This window comes from Ovis aries, chromosome 3 (assembly GCF_016772045.2).
Source record: "Ovis aries strain OAR_USU_Benz2616 breed Rambouillet chromosome 3, ARS-UI_Ramb_v3.0, whole genome shotgun sequence".
Classification (NCBI taxonomy): Eukaryota; Metazoa; Chordata; class Mammalia; order Artiodactyla; family Bovidae; genus Ovis; species Ovis aries.
Genome location: NC_056056.1, coordinates 39,712,792 through 39,740,709, shown reverse-complemented (window position 1 = coordinate 39,740,709; position 27,918 = coordinate 39,712,792). Strand labels below are relative to the sequence as shown.

General features: G+C 44.4%; 1 protein-coding gene across 3 annotated transcripts in view; it reads left to right on the top strand.

The window, feature by feature from the left end:
• Window positions 1–27,551, top strand: part of PROKR1 (prokineticin receptor 1) — a 77,315-nt gene extending 49,764 nt beyond the window's left edge. Inside the window, exons 1-3 of one of the 3 annotated variants that reach the window (XM_042245965.2) lie at window positions 8–11,824; window positions 14,365–15,009; window positions 24,893–27,551. In XM_042245965.2, coding sequence (XP_042101899.1) covers window positions 14,423–15,009; window positions 24,893–25,589 — 1,284 coding nt within the window. In that variant the 5' untranslated portion in view covers window positions 8–11,824; window positions 14,365–14,422 and the 3' untranslated portion in view covers window positions 25,590–27,551. The other 2 variants (XM_027966673.3, XM_042245966.1) reach the window with 2 other exon arrangements.
• Window positions 27,552–27,918: the final 367 nt, after the last annotated feature.

Below are 27,918 nucleotides of genomic sequence, written 5' to 3'. Positions count from 1 at the left end.
AGTAAGTAGCCTTGCCCAGACTTCCTCTAGCCCTAATGGCAACATCCAGTGGACTCCATGGATAGACTACCAGACACTCAGTGCACAAAAGCTGCTGCCACTCACCCATGACAGAAGGTTCTGGAGTTTACATAACAGACTGAGGTTGTACAAATATCCTAGAGGACAACACTGATGAGTAGTTGAAGCTTTCCAGCAGTGCAGATGAGCAGCAGACTGCCCACATCAAGCAGGTCTTTGAAGAACCAGAAATCTACTCAAATCGTCTTCCAGCTACAGAAGTTTTGTACCACTGGAAGTTTTGGGAGGTCGAGCAGGGTAGGATCCCATGGCCACCACAGGACATCTTCAGGGATATGCACCGGGGTCTGAAGGATGTGGAAGTGAAGGTGGATGGCTTCAGTGAGAGTGTGGTCGACTTGACAAATGTGTGCTCTCCAGCTTCTCCTAGCAGCCACTCAGAGATGGGGGCCGTGATCTCAAAGCCCAGGAAGATCAACTGATTAGTTGGAACAAATTTGGCAGGACAAATTTCTCAAACTCGATGCCACAAGAAATCATGTCATTTTAGAACTTGAATGGACCTGGGAGATTCTTAGAGGTTATGACAAAGCAGAATCCCAGAGAAGGTGGGCAAGCTCTACACCACCACCCAGACAAGAACAAAGTAGAAATTTGAACTGCTGTACAAACTACTGTACTAACTCCAGCATGTTAGTCTTCTGGCCAGGTGGTGTTAGTGGTACAGAACTGGCCTGCCAATGCAGGAGAAATAAGAGACTCTGGTTCGGTCCCTGGTGTTGGGAAGATCTCCTGGAGGAGGAAATGGCAACCCACTCCAGTATCTTTGCTTGGAGAATCCCATGGACAGAGGAGCTTAATGGGCTACAGTCCATGGGATCACAAAGAGCCAGACATGACTGAAGCAACTTAGCACACAGGCACTAGTCCTGGAGCCCCTTTACCCAAATGAATGTGGAATGGAGGAATACAAACTTGGATGCAGATGACCAACTGACATACTGAGTTGATAAAGCCGACTTTTAAGGACCAAGGATTGATCCAGTAGACAGACTCTGGGCCGCAGCTAGCATTTCATTTGCATAAAGTCACCCCTTCCTCTGGGTGGACTCGGGCCACAGGAAAGCCATTAGCTTGGCATGAGGTGTGTGGACAGGGCTTCAGTCTCTGTGCTTTCTTGTCCAGCTACTTTGTGTAGGATACACCCTGAACAGTCTCACTTGGCAGGTTGGAGAAAAGTTGTAGGGAAGTCCTTGATCTGGAAGGATAGTGCAGAAAGTCAACAGTGTCTGGGGTCTGAGGAAGGGTGAGTCTACACCCCACACACCTTTCCCGATAACTGGCAAGTTACTAAAATTCTATTACAGAGGGTCAGTCATGAGGCTTGTGACTTTACCTCCATAATGCATTGAAAAGATCCTTTATAAAACAGCTGTGTTGGAGAAGGTGATGTGTGCAAGCTCAGTTTGTAAGCTCAGAAAAACGGGAAACGACATAAATATCTATCAGTAAAAGATTATATAAAGAAATTGTGATATATCCATTCATTGCAACACAATACAGCAGCTAAAAAGGATGGAGTAAATCTATTATATATACAATGGCATGGAAAGGATCACATTGATAAGTGAATAAAGCAAATTGAAGAACAGAACACAAGATAAATTATTATCTTATAGAAGTATATATGTGTAAATTCCCTGATGTGTCCACATCATTAGACTGGAGTCCAAAGTGAGGTCTAGTCCTTTTACAATTCAGAATAAATGTCAGTGAGCCTATATGTCAGTCCTTTATGAGAATTTCCTTCTTGTCATTCCCTCCAGGAACAAGTCCAGGATTCCCCAGGATACTTTTGTATCCAAAACCCTGTTCTTTGTGTTCCTGTCCAGCTACTGGAGTCAGAACTCAGATGTGCCCCCTAGAGGCTGGAGGACCCCACACCGGACCCGACCTGGTTCCTCCAGGGTGTGGAGCTGAGTTCTGTGACTCTCACTGCTTAATCCATGAAACTCAGAGACTCTCACCAGGAGCCTGTCTTCCTCACTGTTGCCTCCAGTACCAGAATGCATCTCTCCCTTATATTGGGTGCCTAGGGTCAGTTCTAGTTGCTGTCTTGGCTAGAGGTGGCACTGAGGCCTGCTGCCTAGAACCTGGGGCTCCAACACACCACGAGCCTTTGCTCAGTCATTTCCTTCATCATCAGAGGAAAGTGGAGGAAGGGTCTGACCACATAACCACCTTGTCTCTCTAGGACCAGGGCAGTTCACTTCTACCACTGGACCTTACCTATGGCCCCTCCATGCCTCTGGCCACATGCTTCAAGCTCTATCCTCCTGCATGTCCGAGGCTCACCAATTTCCTGCCTGAGTAAAACTGATATGCAGAGTAGCTGCATTCCTGTCTTTTCTTCATGGCTTCCAGGAGACAGTCTCTCCAGGGAAAATAGTCTGAGCTTGGAATTCTACCAAAGTGCAGATTGCATAGTCTTCTACCTGGTTTCTTTATTAAAAAAGCATATACAGAGAGTCTTCTAGCAAACCATGTTCACCAATAGAATGTTAGACTAATGCTATGGCCCTTAGGTGGGTTTTTTTTTTTTTTTTTTTGGTAGCACCCTGTGGCAAGCAGGATTTAAGTTCCCTGAAAAGGGATTGAACCTGTGGCCCCAGCGGTAGAAATGCAGAGTCCTAACCACTGAACCACTAGGGAATTCCCATGAGGTGTGTGTTTTGAACATTTGTGACTTTATAGTCTACTGTCTACTTGTATTTTAAAATACATTGACATATGCTAGCATTACATTAATAAATTCTGTATAAAATGATTTTAAGACACTCTGTTCTTAGTAAAATACCTACACCAAACTGCTAATAATGGGATTAAGGATAAAGGTAAGTGTGAGAAGTTGCATTTTCTATACTTAATATGGTTTGAGATTTTGTTTTACAACAACAAATGTTGCTTTTGTGATCACAGACAAAACTTAAAGACCCTGAAAATACATACTTTATGTACTATGCCCAATTAAACACCATATATGTGTGTTCTTGAGAACACACATTTCTTTGTTCTTGAGAACAGTATATGATGTTGAGGGGAGAGAGAGCACACGAGCAGATGCAAGTGAGCATGGAGTCTAGAGACACACCTGAGCCTGGATGAGGCGATGTCATCAACAGGTAAAAAGCTAAGGAGATGAAGTTCTGCCATACAAAATAGCATTTTGGTCTGAACAGCTTCAACTTTTCTCAGACCCTTCCATCTAGGTCATGGCGTCTGCTCTACTTTACCCAAATTACAAAACGTCATGTACTTTGTTTCAGTATTCACTCCTTTCACCCTTTTGGTTAATTAACATCGAGAGCAGTTTCATTAGATGAGCTATATCATTACAGTCTGGCTTTTGGCCAGTGATAAAAGTGCTTCCAGGTGGTTGCCGTGTATATCGCTTGTCTCCCACCTCCTCTACACATCCTTGCAAAACCATTCACAGACACACACACACAGACATGCACACACACACACATAACTTGAAAACGGTCTGAATATAAGGCAATTTTGTACATTATTCAGTAAAACATGTAAAAGATCAATTACACCTTCTCCTGTGCATTTCTCTACAAGTACAAGAAACACAGAACTCTGACACTTCACTTGACTTAGAATGACATCATCTCCTTGGCTCTGTGCCTTTGGCTGTAATTCAAGCAAATGTTAGGCAGATCGAAAATCAGAAGAGGGAAAAATGGTTGTGTGAAATCAACTGAATCAACTCACATTTATTATAAAGCAACTCTTGGCAGAATGCAAGAAAGGCTGAAAAATCAGAAAAAGCTTAAGATATTCTCAAAGTGAGAGGGTGTATTTGAATTCTTAAATTAAGCTACTGATTCAGTTTCCATTTTTACAGTCTGTGATTGTGGCTAATTGGGGATAGGCAAAATTGCATCTCATTGTTTTTAGATGAAATTTCTTTGATTACTGGCGAGAATAAGCACTTTAAAATACATTTTTATTGTTATTGGCATTTCTTTTCATGACTTGTCTCTTTGTATATTTTGCTCATTATTCTTTCGAGATACCAGCTTTTTCCTTATTATAATGTAACAGTACTTCATATATCAAGAATCTTGACCTTTTGTTTGCAGTATTTGCCATAATATTTTTCCTAGTTTGACATTTAGTTTTGACTTTTGTTTATAGTTTTTCTGACTTTCAAATGTTTTTAATCTATCCATTGCTTTGGAGATCATCTATTACCTTTTTGTTTTTACTTCATAAAGCCTTCACCATCACTACTGTGAAATCTCATGAATTTCATAAATTTTTTATCAGTGTATTCTTTTAGTTTTTAATTCTTTGCATTTAACTCTTTAATATTTCCTTACTGCATTTTAGAATACAGTGAAATAAAGATCTAAATTAATGATTTCCCTTAATAGTTGATTCTCCTATTCATTGTATTGATTAATTCACCCTTTTCTCATTTATAAAATTTAAAGCATTATACAAATAATATAGATTCATTTAAAAATAAGAAAAAATAAAAATATTTGAAATGAGGGAGAGAACACTTGTATTTTCTTTCCATTCTGAGTTGAATGTTAGCAATTTTAAAGACATTTTCTTCTCTAGAGGATGCATGTATTTCCCCTGATGTTTTCCCATTCAGTAATGCATCATGACTATCTTTCCATGTCAATCAATATCCTTTTACAGTACTATGTCCTAAGTAACTTTTCATTGAAATATACTGTACTTTCTGAAATATGTACATGACATAAGTACATAGGTACTTATGGATGAATTGAATTTTTACAACTGAGCACATTCATGTAGCCAGCTACTAGATCAAGAAAAAGAATATTACTAGCACCCCCCAAAACCTTCAGGATGGCTCTTGGCTGTGATCTTCTTTCTCCAAAGGTAACCACAGTCCTTCTGTCCTGACTCATAACACCATAGATTCATTTCACAGTCCTATTTCTGACAGCTAAATGTATTCCATCATACATAAATGCATCACAATATACTTGCTTTGGGTTAAACTGTGTCCTCTCAAAAGATATTTTGAAAACCTAGCCCCTAGTGCCTGGGAATGTAACCTTATTTGAAGTAGGGTCTCTGCAGATGTCAAGCTAAGATGAAGTCATTAGGGTGAGTCTTCATCCAATATGACTAGTGCTCCTACGAGAGGAAAATGCCATGTGAAGACAGAGACACACAGAGGAGAAGGCTATGTGACCCTGGAGGCAGAGGTGAGAGGGATGCGGCTGCAAGCCAAGGAGCATGGGTTGACAGTCACCACTGGAAGCTAGGAAGAGGCAAGGAAGTATTCCAACCAGAGACAGAGGGACCATGGGCCTGCCAACACCTTGACTTCAGACGTTAGCCCCCAGACTATGAGAGGATAAATTTCTGTCGCATTCAGCCACTTAGTTTGTGGTACTCTGCTACGACAGCCCAGGAGACTGATGGCCCAGTTTTGATGGCTTTGGTGTTTTTCTAACATTTTGTTATTCTATAGTGTTATGAATATTTATTGTTTTCCTTAGAAGAAACTGTAAGAATGAACTATCTAAAACAAAGAATACTAGTAGACAATATGAGTACAGTGTACTTAGTAAGACCAAGGATTTGTGTGTGTGTATGCTCACCCCATGGACTGTAGCCCACCGGGCTCCTTTATCTATGGGATTTCTCAGGCAAGAATACTGGAGTTGGTTGCCATTTCCTCCTCTAGGGGATCTTCTTGACCCAGGCATCAAACCTGTCTCTTGTGTCTCCTGCTTTGGCAGATGGATTCTTTACCACTGTGCCACCTGGGAAGCCCGAAGATAAGCCTCAGTTCAGGTCAGTTCAGTTCAGTTCAGTCACTCAGCCATGTCTAACTCTTTGTGACCCCATGGACTGCAGCATGCCAGGCTTCCCTGTCAATCAGAAACTCTGGGATGTATCTAGTTCTTAACAGTGGGCACACTTTCTGCTCAAACTCATTACCTGCTGCCTTCTTGAACTTTCATATTTTTGATATTAACAGGTAAAATTTCCTCTTATTTCTCTTCTTTTTGCAAAACATGTTTGTATGCTATAATATGTTTACTTTTCCAGATAAACATATGATAGTTTTGTCAACCACTAAAAGTTGTCAGGGATGGCATCAAACCAATTAAGTTTACAAGAGATTTGATATCTTTGGTGTTTGGGAATGAGAGCATGTCTCTGTGCCTAGCTGAATCTCTCTTCACATCTCCTCCTGAGGGATTTGGGGAGCTGGAGAGGAAGGCAGAGAGCAGTCCAAATGACCTGCTGAGTGGGCTTTGGGAAGCCGATCAAGCATTGCTGGCTTGAGTATAAGGGAGGTCATCGGAAAACGAGGCAGGTTGAGTTCTGAGCCAGCTCTGGGTGTTTTCCAGGAATCCTTCATTTTTTTCATGGCACAGAATGAGAGCGTATGCCCAGGGAACAAATCTGATGAAAGCAGAAAATAAGCTGTTTTAGTAAATTTGCCAGACAGGAGGAATTGTGGCTGAACCCTGGAGCCAAGGATCATGGAAAGAGGGGCAAATTGAGAATAGGTAATGATGTGTATTGTGGGTATGGCTGAAGTTAAGATTGGATTCCAATCTGAGATCTGAAGTCAGCTTGTTCCCTTGATCTAGAGGCCTTCCCTCTTGAGCATGGGTTTGCTCCTTTCTCAATATGAGTGCTCACAGAATGACCTCTAAGCCCTCCCTGAGCTGGGATTCTAAGTGGCATTTGCTGGAGCATCATGGGAGTTGCATGGCTTAAAAAAGCCCCAACATGTTAAATTTTCATGTCTAAACCAATGAACTTAATTATAGAATAATATGATGAAGAAATGCAATTTCAAAGGGCCTTTGGGATGATTCCTACTAGTGGAATGAAGTGAAGTGAAAGTGTAAGTCACTCAGTTGTGTCCAACTCTTTGAAACCCCATGGACTGTAACCCACCAGGCTCCTCTGTCCATGGGATTCTCCAGGCAAGAATACTGGAGTGAGTTGCCACACCTTTCTTCAAGGGATCTTCCCAACCCAGGGTTCGAAACCCAGGATTTTTGCATTGCAGGCAGATTCTTTGCCATCCTAGTCACCAGGAATAGGAGAGGACAAAAATCCAAGGTAGCTCAAGAACATTATTTAGGGGTGAGGGACACCTAAAAGCACTAAAAAAATACTTTCCAAGCCAGTTCTTTCTTCCGGTTTTCTTTGGTGAGGGCTCCCTGGGATGACATTCTCTCAGGTATTGTGACTTGCTTTGTAGGTGGGCTGAGGCAAAGCATGTGCCCTTTGTGGCAGCAGACTCTAATCACACACACACACAAAACTTCCAGGTCATTGGTATCTTTGGGACACCAATTTGGAAAAAAATGACATTATTGGAGTTCCAAAATTTTTAAAACACCTTTCCTTTCCTTCTTCTCATTAGTTCCTTAGCTTATTTTTTTAAGAAAAAAAAAAAAAAACTTTTTAGTTCCAGATTTTGCTATAAGTCTGGGTTTAACTCTGTCACAGAAATGAAGTATTAAAACTGACTGCCAGATGGATGTCTGCTTCTCAGATGGAGGGAGCTCCCCTGAAGCCTTTAGCAGAGACTGATCTGTAGAGACCAGGTCCTTCAAAGGAGTCCCCACCAAGACCTGAAGTGCGTAGAACCTGCCAGACTGTGTCTGGCTCCAATATTTCCATTTCCCCCAGGGGGTCCTGGCCAATAAGGCATTCCAATTATGCCCTCCTGACTCCAACTCCAGAAGCCACCCACTACCTCCCTACTCTGAAGGTCAAAAAGTCTTCATTGTGGCTAACTTTGTTAGTCTCAAGAACCATTCGTTATCAGGTTTTTGATGGGAAAATAGGAGAATTCTAGTTTTGCATTAGTACCTTGCTTCCAAGATGGCCTCCAAATCAGTTCCCAGTGATCCCTCTCTCGGTATTCATGCACTTGTGAGGTCCCCTCCCACGCTGTGGCAAGAGGTGTGTGTGTGACAAATACATACTGCAGAAAAGAGGAGGTCAACTACATGTAGTGAGGTCACTTGGGCCTCACTATGAATAGGAGGAGCTATGGTGAGCCCCACATGAATAGGAGGAACTAAAGTCTCCAGCAACAGCCAGTGAAACCTAGAGTCCTGACAACTTTGTGAGTGAACTTGCAGGTGGATCCTCTCCACCCCAGTTGAGCCTTCAGATGAGGTATCACCAAGGCCAACAATTTGACATCAATCCCAAGATAAACCTTGAGCCTGGAACTGCCCAGCTAAGCCACTCCTAAATTCCTGACCCTTAGAAACTAGGTGAGACCATACCTGTTTGTTGCTTTAAGCTCTGAAGTTTGGGGGTAATTTGGAATGTGGAAATAGATAACTAAAGCACAGTATGCTTTGCTTTTGAGTAAATAGGAAGACATACTATGTGGAATGAACACATATAAGTTATCTTGAATGACAAGTCAACAATTGTGCCTTTGTTTGGGGCAGGACCTGGGAATTGTCTGTTTAACTAACACCCCAAATGATTCTAATGATCAGGAAAGTCTGAGAAACAATACGGAACAGGATTCAAAAATGAATGATATTTGTTTTTCTCTTTCTGACTTACTTCACTCTGTAAGACAGACTCTAGGTCCATCCACATTTCTACATATATGGAATCTAGAAAAATGGTACAGATGTACCCCTATCTGCAGGGCAGAAATAGAGGCACAGACGTGGAGAACAGACATGGGAACGGGGCAGGGGAGGGGGTGAACTGGGAGACTGAGATTGGCGCTTGTGCCCTGCTGTGTGTACAGCACATGGCTAGTGGGAACCTGCTGTATAGCACAGGAAGCCCAGTGCTCTGGGATGACCTAGATGGGTGGGATTCGGGGAGGGGAGGGAGACCCAAGAGTGAGGCGATGTGTATATATATATGTATGTAGCTGATTCACTTCATTGCACAGCAGAAACTAGCAACATTGTAAGGCAACTATACCCCAATTTAGAAAAAAAAAAAATGAGACAGAGCCCTTCTGCAGGAAACTTCAAGATACAAAGCAAATTGGTATATAGCAGTACATTCAAGGAGAGGCACGAAGTGGCAAGAAAAGGTGTGAGAAGCCTTGAGGGAATCAAGGAATGCTTCCTGGGAGGAGTGACACACGGTAAGATCTCAAGGGTTGGTAAGGACTTCAGAGAGCAATGCGTGGAAAATCACGGAGTGAGAGCAACTGATGGCATTTGTCAAGGGCCTGTATTGTGCCGAGCAGGCACAACTTTATCTGCATCACCTTATCCAGTCCTCAATCCTGAGCAGTAGGAGCTCTGTCACCCCACTTTACAAATGAGAGAGTAGGTTTTGGTTAGCACATGGTTCAGGGTCATGTAGCTCCTGTGTGCAGTAGTAGGGAGAAAGGAGGCAGCTGACTCCATCTGCCATGCTTTTAACCACTAGGGTGTTCCACGTCCCAGGGGACATGAGACTCACTGATGTGAAAGGGCTGTGACATTTTTGGAAAAGACAGGAGTTTCATGGAAATAACAGAAGTTGTCCATTGTGGGATACGGACCAGAGGAAGATGCTGCATGGAGCGTTGGAACCTGGCAGTGATTTCCTAGGGCAAGCTCAGCTCATTCATTTAGTAAATGAGGAAAGGGAGATTCAGAAAGGTTTTGTGACTTGTCCAAAATTTAACAGCGGGAGAAAGGAATAAAGGTCAGGTCCCTGGAAGCCCCCTTTCCAGCGTGGACAACTGGAGGCCAAACTTTGATGCGGTGCTATGGAGGTCTGAGCTCTTCGTCGGCTTATGTTTGTTTTTTCAAACAATTTTAAACGTACAAATCAATGACATTAAGTGTATTCAGTGTTGTGCAGTCATTACCATTATCCATTTCCTTGTCATCAGCCCAAACAGAAATTGTGTCCATTAAACAATTACTCGCTATTCTTTCTCCTCATTCTATTCGCTCCTCATTCTATTCTCATTCTATTCATAAATCTACTTGCTGTAGTGCCTCATATACGTGGAGTCATGTGTGTGTCCTGTTGTGTCTGGCTTTTTTCACTTAACATGTTTTCAAGATTCACGCATATTGTGTCATGTATCAAGACTTCATTTTTTTGCCCCATTTTTTTCTATTGTGGTCAAATACATATAATATTTGGGCTTCCCTCGTGGCTCAGTGGTAAAGATCTGCTTGCCAATGGAGAAGATGCCAGTTCGATATCTGAGTCGGGAAGATCCCCTGGAGAAGGAAATAGCAACCCAGTCCAGTATTCTTGCCTGGGAAATTCCATGGACAGAGAGACTGGTGGGCTACAGTCCATGGGGTTACGAGTCAGACATGACTTAGCGACTAAACAGTAACAACATATAATATTTACCATCTTAACCATTTTAAGTGGGCAGTTTAGTGGATTAAGTACATTCATAATATTGTACAACTGTTACCACCATCCACCAGCAGAACTTTTTTCATGTTACAAAATTAAAATCCTGTTTGTATTAAATAGGAACACCCCTTCGCTTATCCCCCCGGCCCCTGGCAACTACCATTCTGCTTTTGGTCTCTATGATTTTGATGCATCTAGGTACCTCAGATAAATTGAATTCTGCAGCATCTGTCTTTTTGTGACTGACATTTCAATTAGCATAATGTCCTTAAGGTTCATCCATATTATATCATATGTCAGAATTTCCATCCTCTTAAAGTCAGACAAATATTCTGTTGTATGTATAATATAAGCTACATTTGTATTTATGCATTCATCTGTTGATGGACATTTGGGCTGGTTCCACCTTTTGGCTGTTGTGAATAACCCTGCTAAGAATATGGGTGTACAAATATCTCTTTCAGACACTGCTTTCAGTAATTTTGGGGATATAACCAGAAATGAAATTACTGGATCATATGGTAATTCTTTTTTTTTTTTTTTAGTTTTCGCGGTCCTGCCGTATTGTTTTCCAGTGTGGCTGCATCACTTTATGTTTCCCCCAACCGCACACAAGGGTCCAATTTCTCCACATCCTCAACAACATTTTATACTTCCTTCCTTTCTTCAAGGATGAGATCTATTCTAATGTATGCATAACCACATTTTTAAAATTCCATTCACCAGTGGATGAACATTGGGTTGTTTCCACCCTTTCGCCTGTTGTAAACAACGCTGCTGTGAACATTCACGTGCAGGTATTTGAGTCCCGGCTTTGGATATTTTTGTCTAAGTGGAATTGCTGGATCATAAGGTAATTTTATAGGGCTTCCCTTGTGGCTCAGCTGGTAAAGAATCTGCCCACAATGTGGGAGACCTGGGTTTGATACCTGGGTTAGGAAGATCCCCTGGCGAAGGGAAAGACTACCCAAGGTAAAATTTATAAATATAAGTTCTTGAGAAATTTGTAGACTTTTGAAGGAGATCAGTGCTCTGTAAGTTAGCTCTGAGGATCCTAGCCTTTTGAACAGATATCCCTAGGTAGATGGATGGATGGGTGGATGAGTGAATGGGTGGGGGTGGGGCGGTGGGGCTCCTCTCGCTCCGGCATCACACCGCTGCCCTCCCCCCAACTTCCTTGCTTTCCGGAAAGCAGTTGTCTGAGCCTCTAACACCGGGGTCAAACGGCTGAAATGAAGCTGACCCCCGCGTCCAGTTGGGTTTGCCCGGGGGAGCGACGTTTGAGTCGCTCCTAGTGTGTCCTGCGAGGGCGGTGTGGGCAGAAGGGGAGGCTCCTCCCGGTTCTTTGAAATCTCGCCGGCTCATCAGCCCGACCGCCCACTCTGGCGGTGGCTCCGGGGCAGACCAGGTGAGCGGCCGAGCCCCGGGGACTGCAGGGTGGGTACCTCGAAGTCGGCGCTGAGCCCGGCTCCCAGCGCCGCCGCCCTTGTTCCCGCCCCGGGCGGTCGTTCCGGAGCCTGAGCCCAGGGAACGCGCGCTCCCTGCGGCGTGTCCTCGCCTCCAGCTTCAACTCTGCGTCCTCGACACTCCGGCCCGGGGGCGACTCCCGGGTCCCCAGCCGCGCGCTGGCCTGGGCGCCCCGACGTGGCCCCGCCTGGAGCCCGGACCTCCCAGCCTCGGTGTCTCCCGGAGCCTCGCGGACCCGGAGGAGCGCGCCTCCCAGAGCCAGCCACCCGGGCCCTGGGCGCCCCGCGGCCCCCGGGGCGGGGACTGCGAGTGCGGGGCGGAGGTGGCCTCGCCGCGGAGCCGCGGTCCTCTGATCTGCGGCGGCGAGAGAGCAACTCCTGCCTAACCCAGCCAGGAGAAAGCCCCGAGCAGGGACCGTGCTCTTCCTGCTGGCTTCTGGGAGCAGCGGCTCGTGCCCTCCCATCCGGGCTAAAGAGCCCAGGACCTCACCTGCCTGGCTGGGGATTCGGGGATGAATCAGGTACAGAGCGCGCCCTCTGGAGCGATGCTCCAAGGATTCCAGGCTGCCCTGGCCGCCGGGGCGCGGGGGCTTTTGAGTGGGAAGGGGGCTTTCCAAGAGACTCACACTCGTGCTCATATCTTCTCGGGAGCCGGGCTGCCCGCTGCTGTCCTTAGGTGTAGCCTCTGAGGCTCCGGAGGACAAAGGTGCGAGCCAGAGACGGCTTACCAGCAGGGGCTGCGAAGGGAGGCTTCCGGAGATGGGAGGGGTCTGCCCGGGGGTTGGGGAGGTGGGGGCGAGCGCTAAACGCTGGGGCTCCAGAGGACACCAGGTGACAGTGGGGTTCCTCTCGGGGAGATGGGGATGAAGGAGAAAGAAAAGATCGCTGGATAATTTCTCCCCAAATCCCAAAGCTCCTAACACCCGGTCTCCCCAAGAAGTTTTTAATGCTCTTTGTTTTAAAAACGTGACTCTGAGTCTTCCAGGTAGCAAGCTTGCAGGGCCTTTTCCAGAGGTGCCCTGTCTCGGAGACACACAGGGCCCGCCAGGGACAAGGACTGTCCCACCCTGACTGGGTCCTTCCTGCCTGGGTGGCAAGCCTGACATCCTCTGCCGTTTAGGCTCTGGATTCTGCTTCTTACATCTGACGGGGGCAAAGGGCAGGGCCTGGGAGGGGTAGAACTGATGCTCAAAAGAGGGAAAAACTATCTGAGGAAAATAGAGGGGAAGAATTGGGGGAGAGATGGAACTGGGGCCAAGCCTCCCTAGGGTACAGAGGCACTTTAGTTCTACCCCCAAAGGTAGGCTCCAGGCATGTCACCTGGAACTCTCCTGGGGATCCTTGGAGTCTTCCTTGTGTCTCCCTGTCCCAGGAATCTCAGACTCTCACATTTCCCCTCCCTCTCCGGATTTCCTGCCCTCCACGGAGCTCTGCAGACACCAGCCTTCTTATTCTATCCCAGCAACCTCGTCTGGTGCTTGCAGACTGTGGGACGGACTGGGTCTGCAGGGAAAGTGCAGGGGACATGGGGACTCTGGCTCACTCTTGGTTCTCTGTTCCCATGGGTGCAGCAGACAACCCCTCCTGATATCCCAGCTCCAGCATCTGGGTCAGGTGGACCCTCCTCTTCCTTGCAGATGACCGAGGAGGCTTGGGTCCTCGCTAGTAATTCCTTGCAGTCCTAGGGTGTAAAACCCTCCCTCTCCACGGAGCTCAGCTTTACAGACATTATTGAGCTCTTGCCTGGAGGATGTCTAAACTCTTTATCTGAAGACACACAACCATCCCAGGAAGGACTTTGCTCCGGTGTCCCCTTTCTAAGTCACTCAGTGATTAGGCTGGGAATTCACCCTGCAGCCCCTGTCTGGGGATGGGCCTTGGTAAATGCTGTGTGTGGCTTCTAGGGTCTCAGCTGCCTTGGATGTAGGAATAGGAAACCCAGTGAGGAGAGGGACAGGCAGCTGATACATAGGCTCTGTGATTTTAGAGCAGTGTTTTGCCAGAAGGAAGGAGGCCAGCTCATGGAGAGCAGTCAGGTTTGTCTCAAAGCCTTGCTTCTTCAATTGGATTCACAACAATTTCTTTTAAGCCACAGAATGGGACAATTTCACAAGGATACAGTTCAGGCTGTTGAGACAAGGAAAGGATTTTGGAGCAGATCACTTTGGTTCTCTTCAGCCTCCCCACACTTCTTACTTTGGCCCCTGAGAAAAAGTGCGACATTCAGAATCTTCAGTGGAATGGAAATAAACTGAGTTGGTGCCTGTTTGTCTTTATAGCAATCTAACCTTCCCTAAATGAGTGGGTATGTGGTTTGGATTCCTTTGTTTTCTTCCCCTGGTTCCTTTACTTCTATTCCAACCCAGTGTTCACTCTGGGCAGGTGGCTAATGGGCCAGTTTAGGTTACATGATGGTTTTAAATTTGGCCTGGTTTGTGTGTAATGTCTTTTGTGTGCTGATTGTGTGTAATGTCTTTCAAAGGCTTAGGATGAAGCTTGGATTCTGGACCCCATGGATGTTTGCACGGACGCACTGACTCATGAAGGAAAAGCTGAGTTTCAGCAGAAAAGGGAGACCTCAGCCTAGCAACATCACCCCAGAGGAATTCCCAAGAGTGTGGCTCAAGGCTTCAACCAGCCAGATGGAGATCACCATGGGGGTCATGGATGAGAATGCCACCAATACGTCAACCAGCTATTTCCCTCTGCTTGACCCCCTCGGAGCCCAAGCTGCTTCTTTCCCCTTCAACTTCAGCTATGGTGACTATGATATGCCCTTGGATGAAGATGAGGATGTGACCAATTCCCGGACCTTTTTTGCCGCCAGGATTGTCATTGGCATGGCGCTGGTGGGTATTATGCTGGTCTGTGGTATCGGCAACTTCATCTTCATCGCTGCGCTGGCCCGCTACAAGAAGCTACGCAGCCTCACCAATCTGCTCATCGCCAACCTGGCCGTCTCTGATTTCCTGGTGGCCATCGTCTGCTGCCCCTTCGAGATGGACTACTACGTGGCGCGCCAGCTCTCCTGGGAGCACGGCCACGTGCTGTGCGCCTCCGTCAACTATCTGCGCACAGTCTCTCTCTACGTCTCCACCAACGCCCTGCTGGCCATCGCCATCGACCGGTGAGTGGGGGTGGGGACAGCCAAGGAAGGGCAGCTGTGACTGATGAGAGGCATCTGTGTTCACCAGAACTGTGGATGCATGGAGGGGCCAAAGGTGGCCCATTTCTTGAAAGCGAGAATTCTAGTTTTCTAGCTGTAAGGAGTCAGGAAGTAGTAGAGGCCCCTAGAGTTGGGTAACCAGAAGGCTGCTGATCTCTCCACTATGGACTTGCTGCTAGGTGTTGTATCTGTCCAAGGCCTAGAGGCAGACAGCCACCAGGTGGTGTGGAGGGAGAAGTTTAAGTTGCAGGCAGTTACCTCCTGAGTCAACTTGGTAATCTTAAAGGAGGTTTCTATCTCATCAAGACCTACTGTACTAAACATGACACCCTACTAATACCAGTTGACTTTTTAATAGTTATTATTATTTTAAAATTTTTAATTTTATATTGGGCTATAGTAGATTAGGGCTTCCCTGGTGGCTCAGATGGAAAGAATCTGCCTGCAATGTGGGAGACCTGGGTTTGATCACTGGGTTAGGAAGATCCCTAGAGAAGGGCATGGCAACCCACTCCAGTATTCTTGCCTGGAGAATTCCATGGACAGAGGAGCCTGGCTACAGTCTATAGGGTCACACAGAGTCCAGCACGACTGAGCGACTAACACTACTACTACAACTATAGTAGATTAACAGTGTTAACACTGGTTGATTTTAAAGAAGGTTGAGGAATTTGTTTTGAAAAAACAAACAAAACAAGTCAAAACAACATATGCTTACTTATTCTGTTTTTGTTGCAATAATCAGTTTGCTCCTTTTCATACATTAGCGTGCAACAGTACAGAAGAGCTGATTCTAGTGAAGATAAGTAAAATCAGTAAGAACAGCCTATGCCAGTCTTATATCTTCAGACTTTTCATTTAGTATAATCACCTGTGCTAATGGGCCAGAGCGGTTTTTGTGCCCTCGGGACAGTCTTTGAAGGCTCCTCTGCCCAAAGTTGAACTCTTGTTACAAAACACCTTGCAGTGTAGAGACAGTTACCCTGAGGGTCTGACTGGGCCTATGTGTACTTGGATCTGAATAGTCTGTCTCTCCCTCTTAACCCAGAGGGCCTGAAGCACAGATGCTCTCTGTGTCCCATGGCCCAAAGGCTCTGGTTGCATCTGGCCCACTCCTTGCAATCAGGACATCCCGGGATTGAGAGGGGATTGAGAAGGAGCCTGGCATGTCAGAGGGTTGGCACATTAATCAGCCCTTGGTCTGTCATCTGTAGAAGGTGTTCAGAAGTGTCATCCCTGAAGAAGGCTTGGCTGAGGTCCTCAGCGTGAGCCATGGAGCCCCATGGTGTTCTGTCCACCCATGAACAGACCCTGGGTGAATATGTGGAAGGAGCAGGAGGGGGACAGTCAAGCAGAGTACCTGCCTCCCAAGTCCTCCTCACAGCTGTTGAGGAAGATCTCCAGGGACCTTGTCTCTGAACTTTTCTGAAAGTGGAAGCTGCACTGTCTCTTTTAGCACAAGAGCAAGACAAAACATACGAGGTCATTTCCTGAAGTTTCGCTCTAGCAGGACATCTTTTCAGTGGCTGGGTGCTCCTAGCCACTGCGGTAGGTAGGTAGATGCCTGCTGTAGGGTGGGCCCCTGCTGCCTGCGTGAGACCCATTTTACCAGGGAGGGTCCTATTGGTGGAAAGGGGTAACACTGAAAGAAGAAGCAGCTTCAAGGGGAATGGAAGCCAGGGTAAAATCAGGACATCAGGCTATTCTGAACATGTAAGAAAATATCGTCTATTATGGCAATCAACTCACCTCCATTTACCAAACTCTTTCAAATTCTTATTCAACTTTCATATGAAACTCAGCTTGTCTGAAATATTGCAGGCATTTCTCTTATAGTAGGGGTTTTAATTGGGAGCATGTTTTGCATCCTGGGGACTGCTCTTGTTTAGAGTAGCGTTGTGATTGGAAACTTGAACCTAGACACTGGAGGAAACGGTGTTGCCTGCACAGGACCATCCAGTGGCCTTGGCCAACTGACTGACTGCTCCAACGCCTTAAGTTCATTTAGTGATGATTGTGATCTTTGTTTCAAATTATTTATATTTTTATGTGTTTTTCACATGTCAAATTTCAGTTTCATGAATAGATTCCTGTTTGGCCTCATGTGTTCAGGATTTGATCAGTGATTTTCAGGTTTGATTTTGTTGTTGGGAACTAGTTTTTATCTTGATATAACAAATATGCCCACAGTTATGAAAATATCTTTAGTTTTATAAATTTCTGTAGGAATGGTATGAGCAGTTGGTCTGTTGTTCAGTCACGTCCGACTCTTTGTGACCCCATGGACTCTAGCCTGCCAGGCTCCTCTGTCCAAGGAATTCTCCAGGAAAGAATACTGGAGTGGGTTGCCATTTCCTTCTCCAGGGTATCTTCCCAAAACAGGGATCCAACCAGGCTCTCCCACATTGCAGGCAGATTCTTTACCATCTGAGTCACCAGAGAATCCCAAGCAGTTAGTCTGTCTGGGTTTAAACTCCTACTGCACTGTCTATTGGCTTCAGGGTTTTGTTACTTGACCCCTCTCTGCTTTAGTTTTCTCATTTAGAATATGAGAATGATAAGAAAACTTAATGTATTGGATTGCTTTAAAGATAACATGAAATAACACATATAATTCTTTAGAACAATGCTTAAAGCAGAGTAAGGACTAAATAAACAGCGGATGTTATCACATGTAAATTACCCTTTAAAGGAACAGTAATAACAAAACTGGATAAACTATGACTATTTCTGATTGGCTAGCCTCTTTGCTTTCATCACAGTGGTTGTTTTACGATTTGATTAGAGAAATAATACTACAAAGTTTCTAAGAAATACAGCTCTCAAGTTATAGTAGAACAAAACTATTTATCTCCTACCTGTTCTCTGTCTCTACTATTGGTTCCATGGTTCTCCCAGGCATCTAACCTGGCAAATCCCTTTTGTCCTTGCTGCTTTCTCCCTTTCTCCACCATTCATTTTATTCCCAGGGCCTGACAGTACCCCCCACCTACAACCCCCGCTCCCACTTCCCACTTTTCCAGCATGGGCTGAACTCTCACAGTCTTCCCTTGGTCTTCCTGCCACCTCTGTTTTTCAGCTCTGCCCCTCTGCCAACGCTACTCTCTCACAATCCATTCTAAACATTCATTCATTCACTCATTTGTTCATTCAAACAATGCATTTTTATAGAGAGCCTCTGATGTGACAACTATTACAAACACTGGTGAAATGATGGTGAATAAGCAAAAAATTCCTTGCACTCATGAAGCTTGATGGAGGGAGATCAGTCAGGCAAGCAAAGAAGGAAGGTAATTTCAGAACATCAGAAATACTCTGAGTAAAAGCAAAAATACACATACCCTATAATGAAAAAGAATCCAAAAAACAAGTACATGTAGGCATAACTCAATCACTTTGCTATACACCTGAACCTAACGCAACATTGTAAATTAAGTGTTCTTCAATAAGACAGACAGACACGCAAGCAAACACTGAGAGTGACGGAGCGTGGGAGATGCTCTAGGTGGGAGTCAGGAAAAGTATCTCAGAAGAGATATTGAAACAGATCTCTGAATGATGGAGGCAAAAAAACTGGCCTTGTAAAGACTGGGAAAGAGTATTCCAGACCCAAGGTGCAAAGGCCTCAAGATGGGAGCAAAATTGAAGGTTGTAGGAATAGTGAGAAGGGCCCTGTAGACTGAGGGAAGAAAGCAAGACTACAGCCAAATTAATCTTCTGCCTCATACACCCCTCCCTCTCTTGCTTGAAAGACCTCTAACACCACCATTGTCTACAGAACACGGCTGGAATCTTTTCATCTGCTTTTCCAGTGTCTTATTGAGCTCCAGACCGCCTGCCAGTCTCATGCTGGGTAAACACATTGATGTCCTGTTTTCCAAAAACAGGTTGCAATTTTTTTTTGAGAACGGTCACCATGGCCTATTACATTTCTGTTCATCCACAGCTAGGTACTTGTCGAGGGTAAAGTTTTATTAAGATTCTAAGTACCCGGAGTTCACAGTCAGCAAAAGGTTATGAAAGAAGTAAGACATGATCCCTATTCTTGGGAAGCTTGTCATCCAGGGTGCAGGGAGGGGTGAGAACTAACATGGAAGAGTTAGAGAGGAAGTAAAGCGTCAGTTTGAAATGAAATTTAGAAAAGGGGAAGATCATCCAATACCGGAAGAGTCAAAGGAGGCCTCATGCAGGAGACAGATTTTTAACTTGGCTTCAACCAGTGACTATCAGTAAAGAAGAAGAAAGGATTTCTAAGATGGTAGAATGGTGTTTGCAAAAGCTGAGAGGTGAGAATGCTTGAGGTGAGAGTGAGATCCAGGGAGGACAAGAGGTGTGGGGACAGAGCAAAGAATGCAAGAGAGTAGAGCTCAGAAAGAATAGGAGCCTGCTCTAAAAAGTAAACAAATGGGACCTAGTTAAACTTAAAAGCTTTTGTACAAAGGAGGAAACCATAAGCAAGGTGACAAGACAATCCTCAGAGTGGGAGAGAATAGCAAATGAAACAACTGACAAATAGCTAATCTCCAAAATATGCAAGCATATGAAGCTCAATACCAGAAAAGCAAACACAACCCAAAAGCGAGCAGAAGATTTGGACGTTTCTCCAAAGAAGGCATACAGATGGCTAAGAAACACGTGAGAAAGCTGGGAGGGAAGTGGGAAGGAAGTTTAAGAAGGAGAAGACGTGTGTATACCTATGGCTGATTCATGTTGACATATGGCAGAAGCCATCACAATATTGTAAAGTAATTATCCTCCAATTAAAAATAAAATAAAATTTTAAAATAAAATTTTGCGCTATAGGATCACAAAATCTGGGCACAGGGAGTTAGACCTGGGGGTAGCAGGGAACTGAGAAAAACCCTCAGAGCACCCTGTCCCCTAGGTCTGGGTTTCCTCTTTGATGGCCGCACAATCCTTGGGGATCTCAGGCACATAGGGCACTGAAGTCCCTTCTTTTACCTGGAATCTAGGGGAAGCTGACCAGTCAGCCTGCCTATTGGCCGCTCTTCTCTACTGTCTGGATGAGGCAACTAAGGCAGGAGGAACAGCACTCAGCCTTAGGAAGCACAAATACTTCCTGGTGAGCTTTTTGGTTGCTTAAGGAGCAGGTTGTGCATTAGCTGCCCATCCCATGAGCCACCTAGTAGCCACTGTCATCACCATTTCCATGATGAGATCTGGGGCTGAGTCCTGGGGACAGAAAAGGAGCTCCAAGCCTTTTTGCTTAGCCACACAACCCACTGCCATCACACAGCTAGTGGCTGGACATTTCTTTGTCTGGCAGCCTTCATTCTTTGTTCTCTGGGAAATACTGACTGTAAGTGTATCTGAACCTGAGCCATTGTAGTGTTAGACACACTGGTAAAGCCAATGGCATACTCCTAAGCAAAGAAAAGTAGTTACCAACTATCTAACTCCACGTTGAAACATCTATAGGTAGAAACTGACTATGATGAAAAGAAGAGAGGGGCTGCTAGGATTTCAGGAGGGAAGGATGAAGGGTTGCTTGTTCTGGTTGGAAATGGAAAGAACAAATGGAGTACTGGAGAACGCACTGGATTTGGAACAAGATACGATGGATCTGCATCATCACTATCAGTTCAGTTCAGTCGCTCAGTCATGTCTGACTCTTTGCGACCCCATGAACCGCAGCACGCCAGGCCTCCCTGTCCATCACCAACTCCTGGAGTTCACCTAAGCCCATGTCCATTGAGTCGGTGATACCATCCAACCATCTCATCCTCTGTCATCCCCTTCTCCTCCTGCCCTCAATCTTTCCCAGCATCAGGGTCTTTTCAAATGAGTCAGCTCTTCGCATCAGGTGGCCAAAGTACTAGAGTTTCAGCTTCAGCATCAGTCCTTCCAATGAATATTCAGGACTGATTTCCTTTAGGATGGATTGGTTGGATCTCCTTGCAGTCCAAGGGACTCTCAAGAGTCTTCTCCAACACCACAGTTCAAAAGCATCAATTCTTTGGCGCTCAGCTTTCTTTATAGTCCAACTCTCACATCCATACACAACCACTGGAAAAACCGTAGCCTTGACTAGACAGACCTTTGTTGATAAAGTAATGTCTCTGCTTTTTAATATGCTATCTAGGTTGGTCATAACTTTCCTTCCAAGGAGTAAGTGTCTTTTAATTTCATGGCTGCAATCACTATCTACAGTGATTTTGGAGCTCAGAAAAATAAAGTCAGCCACTGCTTCCCCCTCTATTTGCCATGAAGTGATGGGACCAGATGCCATGATCTTAGTTTTCTGAATGTTGAGCTTTAAGTCAACTTTTTCACTCTCCTCTTTCACCTTCATCAAGAGGCTCTTTAGTTTTTCTTCACTTTCTGCCATCAGGGTGGTGTCATCTGCATATCTGAGGTTATTGATATTTCTCCTGGCAATCTTGATTCCAGCCTGTGCTTCCTCCAGCCCAGAGTTTCTTATGATGTACTCTGCATATAAGTTAAATAAGCAGGGTGACAATATACAGCCTAGTTCTGTCAACTACTAGCTGCATGGCTTTTGACAGTTATTTAACTTCTTCACATCTCAGTTTGCTCATCTGTAAGATGGGCATCTTTGATTCCTTAGCAATAGGGTTGGGGTTATCTAATGAGAAAGTAGATTTGAAAACGCTCTGTAAATTGTAAGCTGCTTTACAAACTTAAGCAAGTATTACTAATAATATGCCTCCTTGGTGGCTCATGTAGTAAAGAATCTGCCAGCAATGCAGGAGACCTGGGTTCAATCCCTGGGCTGGGTTGATCCCCTGGAGAAGGGAATGGAAACCCACTCCAGTGTTCTTGCCTGGAGAATCCCATGGACAGAGGGGCCTGGTGGGCTACAGTCCATGGGGTCACAAAGAGTCAGACACGACTGAGTGACTATTACTTACTAATAATGGAGTTCGGAGTGTAGCATAGCCAAGGCTGGTGGCTATCCTTGAAACAGTTTTCTGCAATTTGCTTATTGGTAAATGTATTTGGAAGGCCTCTTGCACACCTCCTGGTGCTAACCTTGGGAATGGAGGTGGGGTGATGTCAGGATGAACTGATGGACAGTCACAGACTACCCTGAAGATTAGTGTTGATGCAAAGATGAATAAATCCAATAAAGTAGATCCAATAAAATAGAGCCAAGTAGCAGAGAACTTGCAAATGCAGGATTTACAAGTAACAGGTGAAAACAAATTGCTTGCTATACAAAATAGCTCTGAAAAATACATTTTAGGATAATAAAAATTTCTTGCATATTAACAGTTTATTGTTTATATGCAGTGTCACTTTGGAGCCTCATAGTATCTCTGTGAGTTTGGAAAGGCAGTTGATATTCCCATGTCACAGATAAGGAAATTGAGTCCACAGGGCTAAGAAAATGACAAATTCATATAATAAGTCTGTGGCAATGCTGGGATTAGATTCTTAATATTCTCATTCCTGGATCAGTATTCTCTCCTACATGGTCATTGAAAAAACACTCTGAGTTTGAAACAGCATAAAAACTTAGGAAATTACTAGTGGGAAAAGAAGGAATAGAATTGTATAGTGTAAGTTCAGATAGCAAGCAAGTATGAATACAGAAACACTCTTTGACAGAGTAATCAGCAGAACATGGTGGGGTAGATAAGAGAGAGAGATGATGAGAACAGAAGCTCTAAACTCTTAGTTTTTGATATGACTCAGAGCAGATTGGATGCCCTCCTACGGCAGGAGTGACATGGTCTTCAGGGAGGTCCACTGCATGCATTGGCAAAGGCACTGCCAACACGCTGCAGGCATTCCCATTTCACCCTCAGCATCCAGCCTGGGAGACTGGTGACTACCAGGGTTTGTTGTTGGTGGTAGAACCTGTCAAGCAGTCAGCTGGGTGGCCAGGGTGAACCCAACCCATCCAACTTCATCTAACATCTGGAAGAGAGCAGAAGTCTTGTGCCAGTGAACTCTCCAAATGACACTCAGTCGGGTTGGTTGTCTGTGTTCTGGGATGGACAGAAACAGCAGAAATATGATATGAAAAAAAAAAAAAATGAACCACCTCTTCCAATCAGAATCCCAAGTAAGATGACCTTAAGGGGATCAGTTGCAAAGAAAACAGAATTGTTTAGCTTTCTTCAGGCCCCTGTCATGTTTGCCTTGGTTTTACCAAGAATAAGCTGTGGACGCGTGAGGATATGTTTATTTCCAGTGTTGATTAGTCATTCCCTCCCACTTCACTTTCCATCTTTCTCCTTCTCCTGCTTCTACCCCCTGCCAGACAGAATGTCTTCCAGGAAATCAGAGCTGTCTGCCTAAGTGTGTGCACTCTCTCTGGGAAGGATGCTTTCATACTGCACGAATGACTCACATCCCCCAGAAAATGCTCTCTCTTCTTTCCTGGATGGCTGTGGTAACAGCAGTGTGGTTTAGGGGGAAAGGACAAAAGCAATATCTTTTAATGTCTGTTGCTTTGTGGTTCAAAAAACATGTTCATGTGTATTCTCAATTGATTTTCACATCAACCATGTGAGATAGGGTTAAATGTTTTCTATTGAGAATACTATGGTATATGACCTTAAGAAAGTCCGTCATTTCACACTAAGCTGCATTTTCCAGCCTGAAAAATAAGATAAATGGTCACATGGTTTTCTTTCACCTTTGCATGTAGAGCAATGTTTTTAATGTATTTAAAAGTATTGAATGAAAGTAAAACCTTGCCCACTATTTCTATCAGAAAGGGCAAATTCTCCCAACAAGTCCTTGGAATTTTCAAGTCCTATTAACTCTAAACTGTGGGGTAATTAGAGTGAATTTCCCTGAAAACAGCATGGACCTGGAATAGTGCCAGGCTAGAAACCAATAGGAGATGTTATTATTACTTTTAATAATAATAGTTGCCATTTATTGAGTATATGCCATGTTTAAAACTGTGCCAGAAATTGTGTATGTAATGGCACGTTTAATCTTTAAAAACAAACAAGCAAAAACTTTTGCAGATAAGGAAGTTGAGATTCAGAGAGATTAAATATAAGTTGCCTGGCCTGGGCATATATCTGGAGAAAATGCTAATTCAAAAAGATATATGCAGCCCTATGTTCATAGCCATACTATTTGTAATAGACAAGACATGGACCTAAATGGCCATCGACAGCTGAATGGACAAAGATGTGGTACATATATACAATGGAATATTACTTAGCCATAAACAATGAAATAATGTCACTTTCAGCAACAAGGATGGACCTAGAAGTTATCATACTCAGTGAAGTAAGCCAGAAAGAGAAAGATAAATATCATTAGGTATCCCTTGTATGTGGAATCTAAGAAGTGAAGTGAAGTGAAGTGGCTCAGTCGTGTCCGACTCTTTGTGACTCCATGGACTGTAGCCTACCAGGCTCCTCTGTCCATGGAATTTTCCAGGTGAGAATATTGGAGTGGATTGCCATAAAACATGACCTAAATGAACTTATCTATGAAACAGAAGAGACTCATAGATATACAGAACAGACTTGTTTTTGCCAAGGGGCAAGGGGTGGGGATTGGAGCAGGGATAGATTACCAGTTTGGGATTAGCAGATGCAAACTATTATATATAGAATGGTTAAACAGCAAGGTCCTACTGTATAGCACAGGGATGTATATTTGCTATACAGCAGAAATTAACATTGTAAAACAGGTGTCCTTCAATTAAAAATAACTTGCCTGAGGTTGCACAGCTAGTAAGATGTGGGGCTGGAGCTGGCATGCAAGTCTGCCCTTCCTGGAAGCCCACATACCATAGGTGCCATTTGATTGTGCCTCAATGTTGCAAAAATAATATCCTCCAGCACTTCCTTACTATATGTTGATACCAACTGTGTCCTTATCCTAGATATCTGGCCATTGTCCACCCGCTGAGACCCCGGATGAAGTATCAAACAGCCACCGGCTTGATTGCCTTGGTGTGGGTGGTGTCCATCCTCATTGCCATCCCATCAGCCTACTTCACCACTGAAACAGTCCTCATCATTGTCAAGAGCCAGAAGAAGATTTTCTGCGGCCAGATCTGGCCAGTAGACCAGCAGATCTACTACAAGTCCTACTTCCTCTTCATCTTTGGCATCGAGTTCGTGGGCCCAGTGGTCACCATGACCCTATGCTATGCCAGGATCTCCCGAGAGCTCTGGTTCAAGGCCGTCCCTGGTTTCCAGACGGAGCAGATCCGGAAGCGACTGCGCTGTCGCCGGAAGACGGTCCTGGTGCTCATGTGCATCCTCACTGCCTACGTGCTGTGCTGGGCGCCCTTCTACGGCTTCGCCATCGTGCGGGACTTCTTCCCCACAGTGTTTGTGAAGGAGAAACACTATCTCACGGCCTTCTATGTGGTCGAGTGCATTGCCATGAGCAATAGCATGATCAACACCGTGTGCTTTGTGACTGTCAAGAATAACACCATCAAGTACTTCAAGAAGATTATGCTACTCCACTGGAAGGCTTCTTACAACGGCAGTAAGTCCAGTGGGGATCTTGACCTCAAAACCACGGGGGTGCCTGCCACAGAAGAGGTGGACTGCATCAGGCTGAAATAACTCCAGAACAGGACCTTTGGGCCCCTGACAATGTGCTTAAGCCCACACTATCAACCAAGAACTCTAGGTCTGCCACAGGGCAAAAGAAATGGACAAATATGTCAGTGCTGTGTTCCGGGAGCTCAGAATCTCTAAAACTGGTGTGACTACTCCACTACCAGTGGCTGACATTCAGTGAACATCTAATTTGCGCAAAGTGTAGGCACTGGTGAAATCTATATCAGTTGACTATATTTGACTGGCATAAAGAAATAGGGATTAAATCAAAAAACAAACAAAAAAGAGGCATAGTGTGGAATGATGGGTTTTCCAGAAGGGAGCCTGAGTAGTCACCTAAAACTGTGGTATATATGTTTGTAGGGTGAGCTTCTCTCTGGATCATCTCAGCTACTCATCAGATACTGCGATAACCTATCTCTGGGATTGTTCTTAGGCTTGAGTTCATTCCTAACACTTGCTGGCCTGGGGCAAGAATACAAAGCAGGTTCCTGGCTCTTTCTGCAATCTTCCCTTCTATGCCTGGTTCTGACTCTCACCCTGGGCACCCAGGAAAGAAAGAAACATACAAATAGGTGGTGGTGATGGTGGTGGTGGTGGTGGTGGTGGGGGCAACAGTGAGATTCAGAGACTACAGGCTTATTGAGGGCTTGTCCCTCTCTTTAATCCACCTCCTTTGTTTGGTGTTTTGGCTTTGGAAATTTGGAAGCAGAAGATATGACCCAGGCTTGGATCTATCACCTGTATGGGCCTGGGTAAGGCCTCTCGGAGGCAATGAAGGTGATATAATACCTGTGACAGCTACCAGTGCAGTGACCATGAAGAACCAATGAGATAATATATGGAAAAACTCTCTGAACCGTGCAAGTAATCAAGAGTAGACTAATAGCTATGTGTAGCGCCCTGGAAAGGAAAAGCGTATCATCTTAGCTTATATATCTAGAATCCTCACCATCTCTCCCTTTCATATTGTTTGTGTGAATTATTCCTTTACCCCTGTTAGCAGTTCTATATATGCATTATGTTCCTAATAACAGATTGGTACAATAAGGCATTGAAATTTGGTGGCAGAATTGTGAAAGGAAATGGTAGATAGGTCTCCAGTGAGAAAACGAGCTCAAGGTTTTAGAAACTTCAGAATCAGAGCATTTTTGTGATTGATCATGGAAGTATCAGTCATGCCTGTTTCTAGCCATGTGAATCTGGGGGATGTGATACTTGTTTCTCTGTCTGGTTTCATCTCATGGGGGTGGATAGATGTGGAATGGATTTATCTTCTTATTAAATAATTCTAGAGCAGCACATCTATTGACATAATGCTATTTAAGTGATGTATGTATGGTGTTTCCCCCTCCAAATATAGTCAACTCTTTAGTTTTGGTGGCAAAGTTGTTGTTGTTGTTGTTTTTAAATAGTTACTATATTTGCCTGGAAGACATATTTCTAAAACCTATTTGTTTCCTTTTATTCATCATCCAGCAGATTTACCCTCTGGTTTAACTAGAATACTCTCAGAGAATGAAAACTAATTAAAATATTAGCCTGAAGCCAATCCGCTTTGGAAGGCAATTCTATCGCATTCTAAAACCAGGAAAGTTTAATTTTTGAACTGAAAAATAATAAAATGACATAATTTGTTGTCCTTATGTTCATCTTTTCCATTAGGAATGTTAAACATGAGTTGACTCTATTAAATGGGAGCTTTTTACATGTGACAATCGAACCTGTTCCTGATTTTCAGCCCAAAATATCAAGTTTTCACTTGTTTGCCTGTCTGTAATATTTCTAGATATTATGTCTGTTTGTTATTGTACAATGAATGAAAATGTTATTATCAAGTGTCTCTCCCTATATATAATTATTAACCATAGTATTCCTGTAATTTTCTCCCTCCCCCATTCTTTTCCCGGTTACGCTGTGATGGTTTTCTGAGTGAACACTGAATAGATGCTGATTCCATGATCATATGACTTCTGAGAACAATGCTATTTCATGTTCTTCTTGCCTGTGAACTTCTCTCCATCCTAAAGAGATTTAGCTGGTTTATATTTTTCTCCTATAAATTTACTTTGGTAAGTCCATAGCACCTGAGTGCCAAGACTGGAAATCAGAGGACCACTTTATACTGGTTACATAAACTAAGACTAAATCTTTGAACAGGGTCAATGTCCACACATGGAAAGTGAGCCAGGAGATGAACTTAGTGTACTACATCTCTTTCAGATTAGCGGCTGAGTCACTGAACTGAGCAGTGGTCTGTCCAGCTAATGGCTTCTCTAAAAACTGGTAGAAAATCCAACAAGATGGCACTGTCCTTGTGTATTGCTTTTCT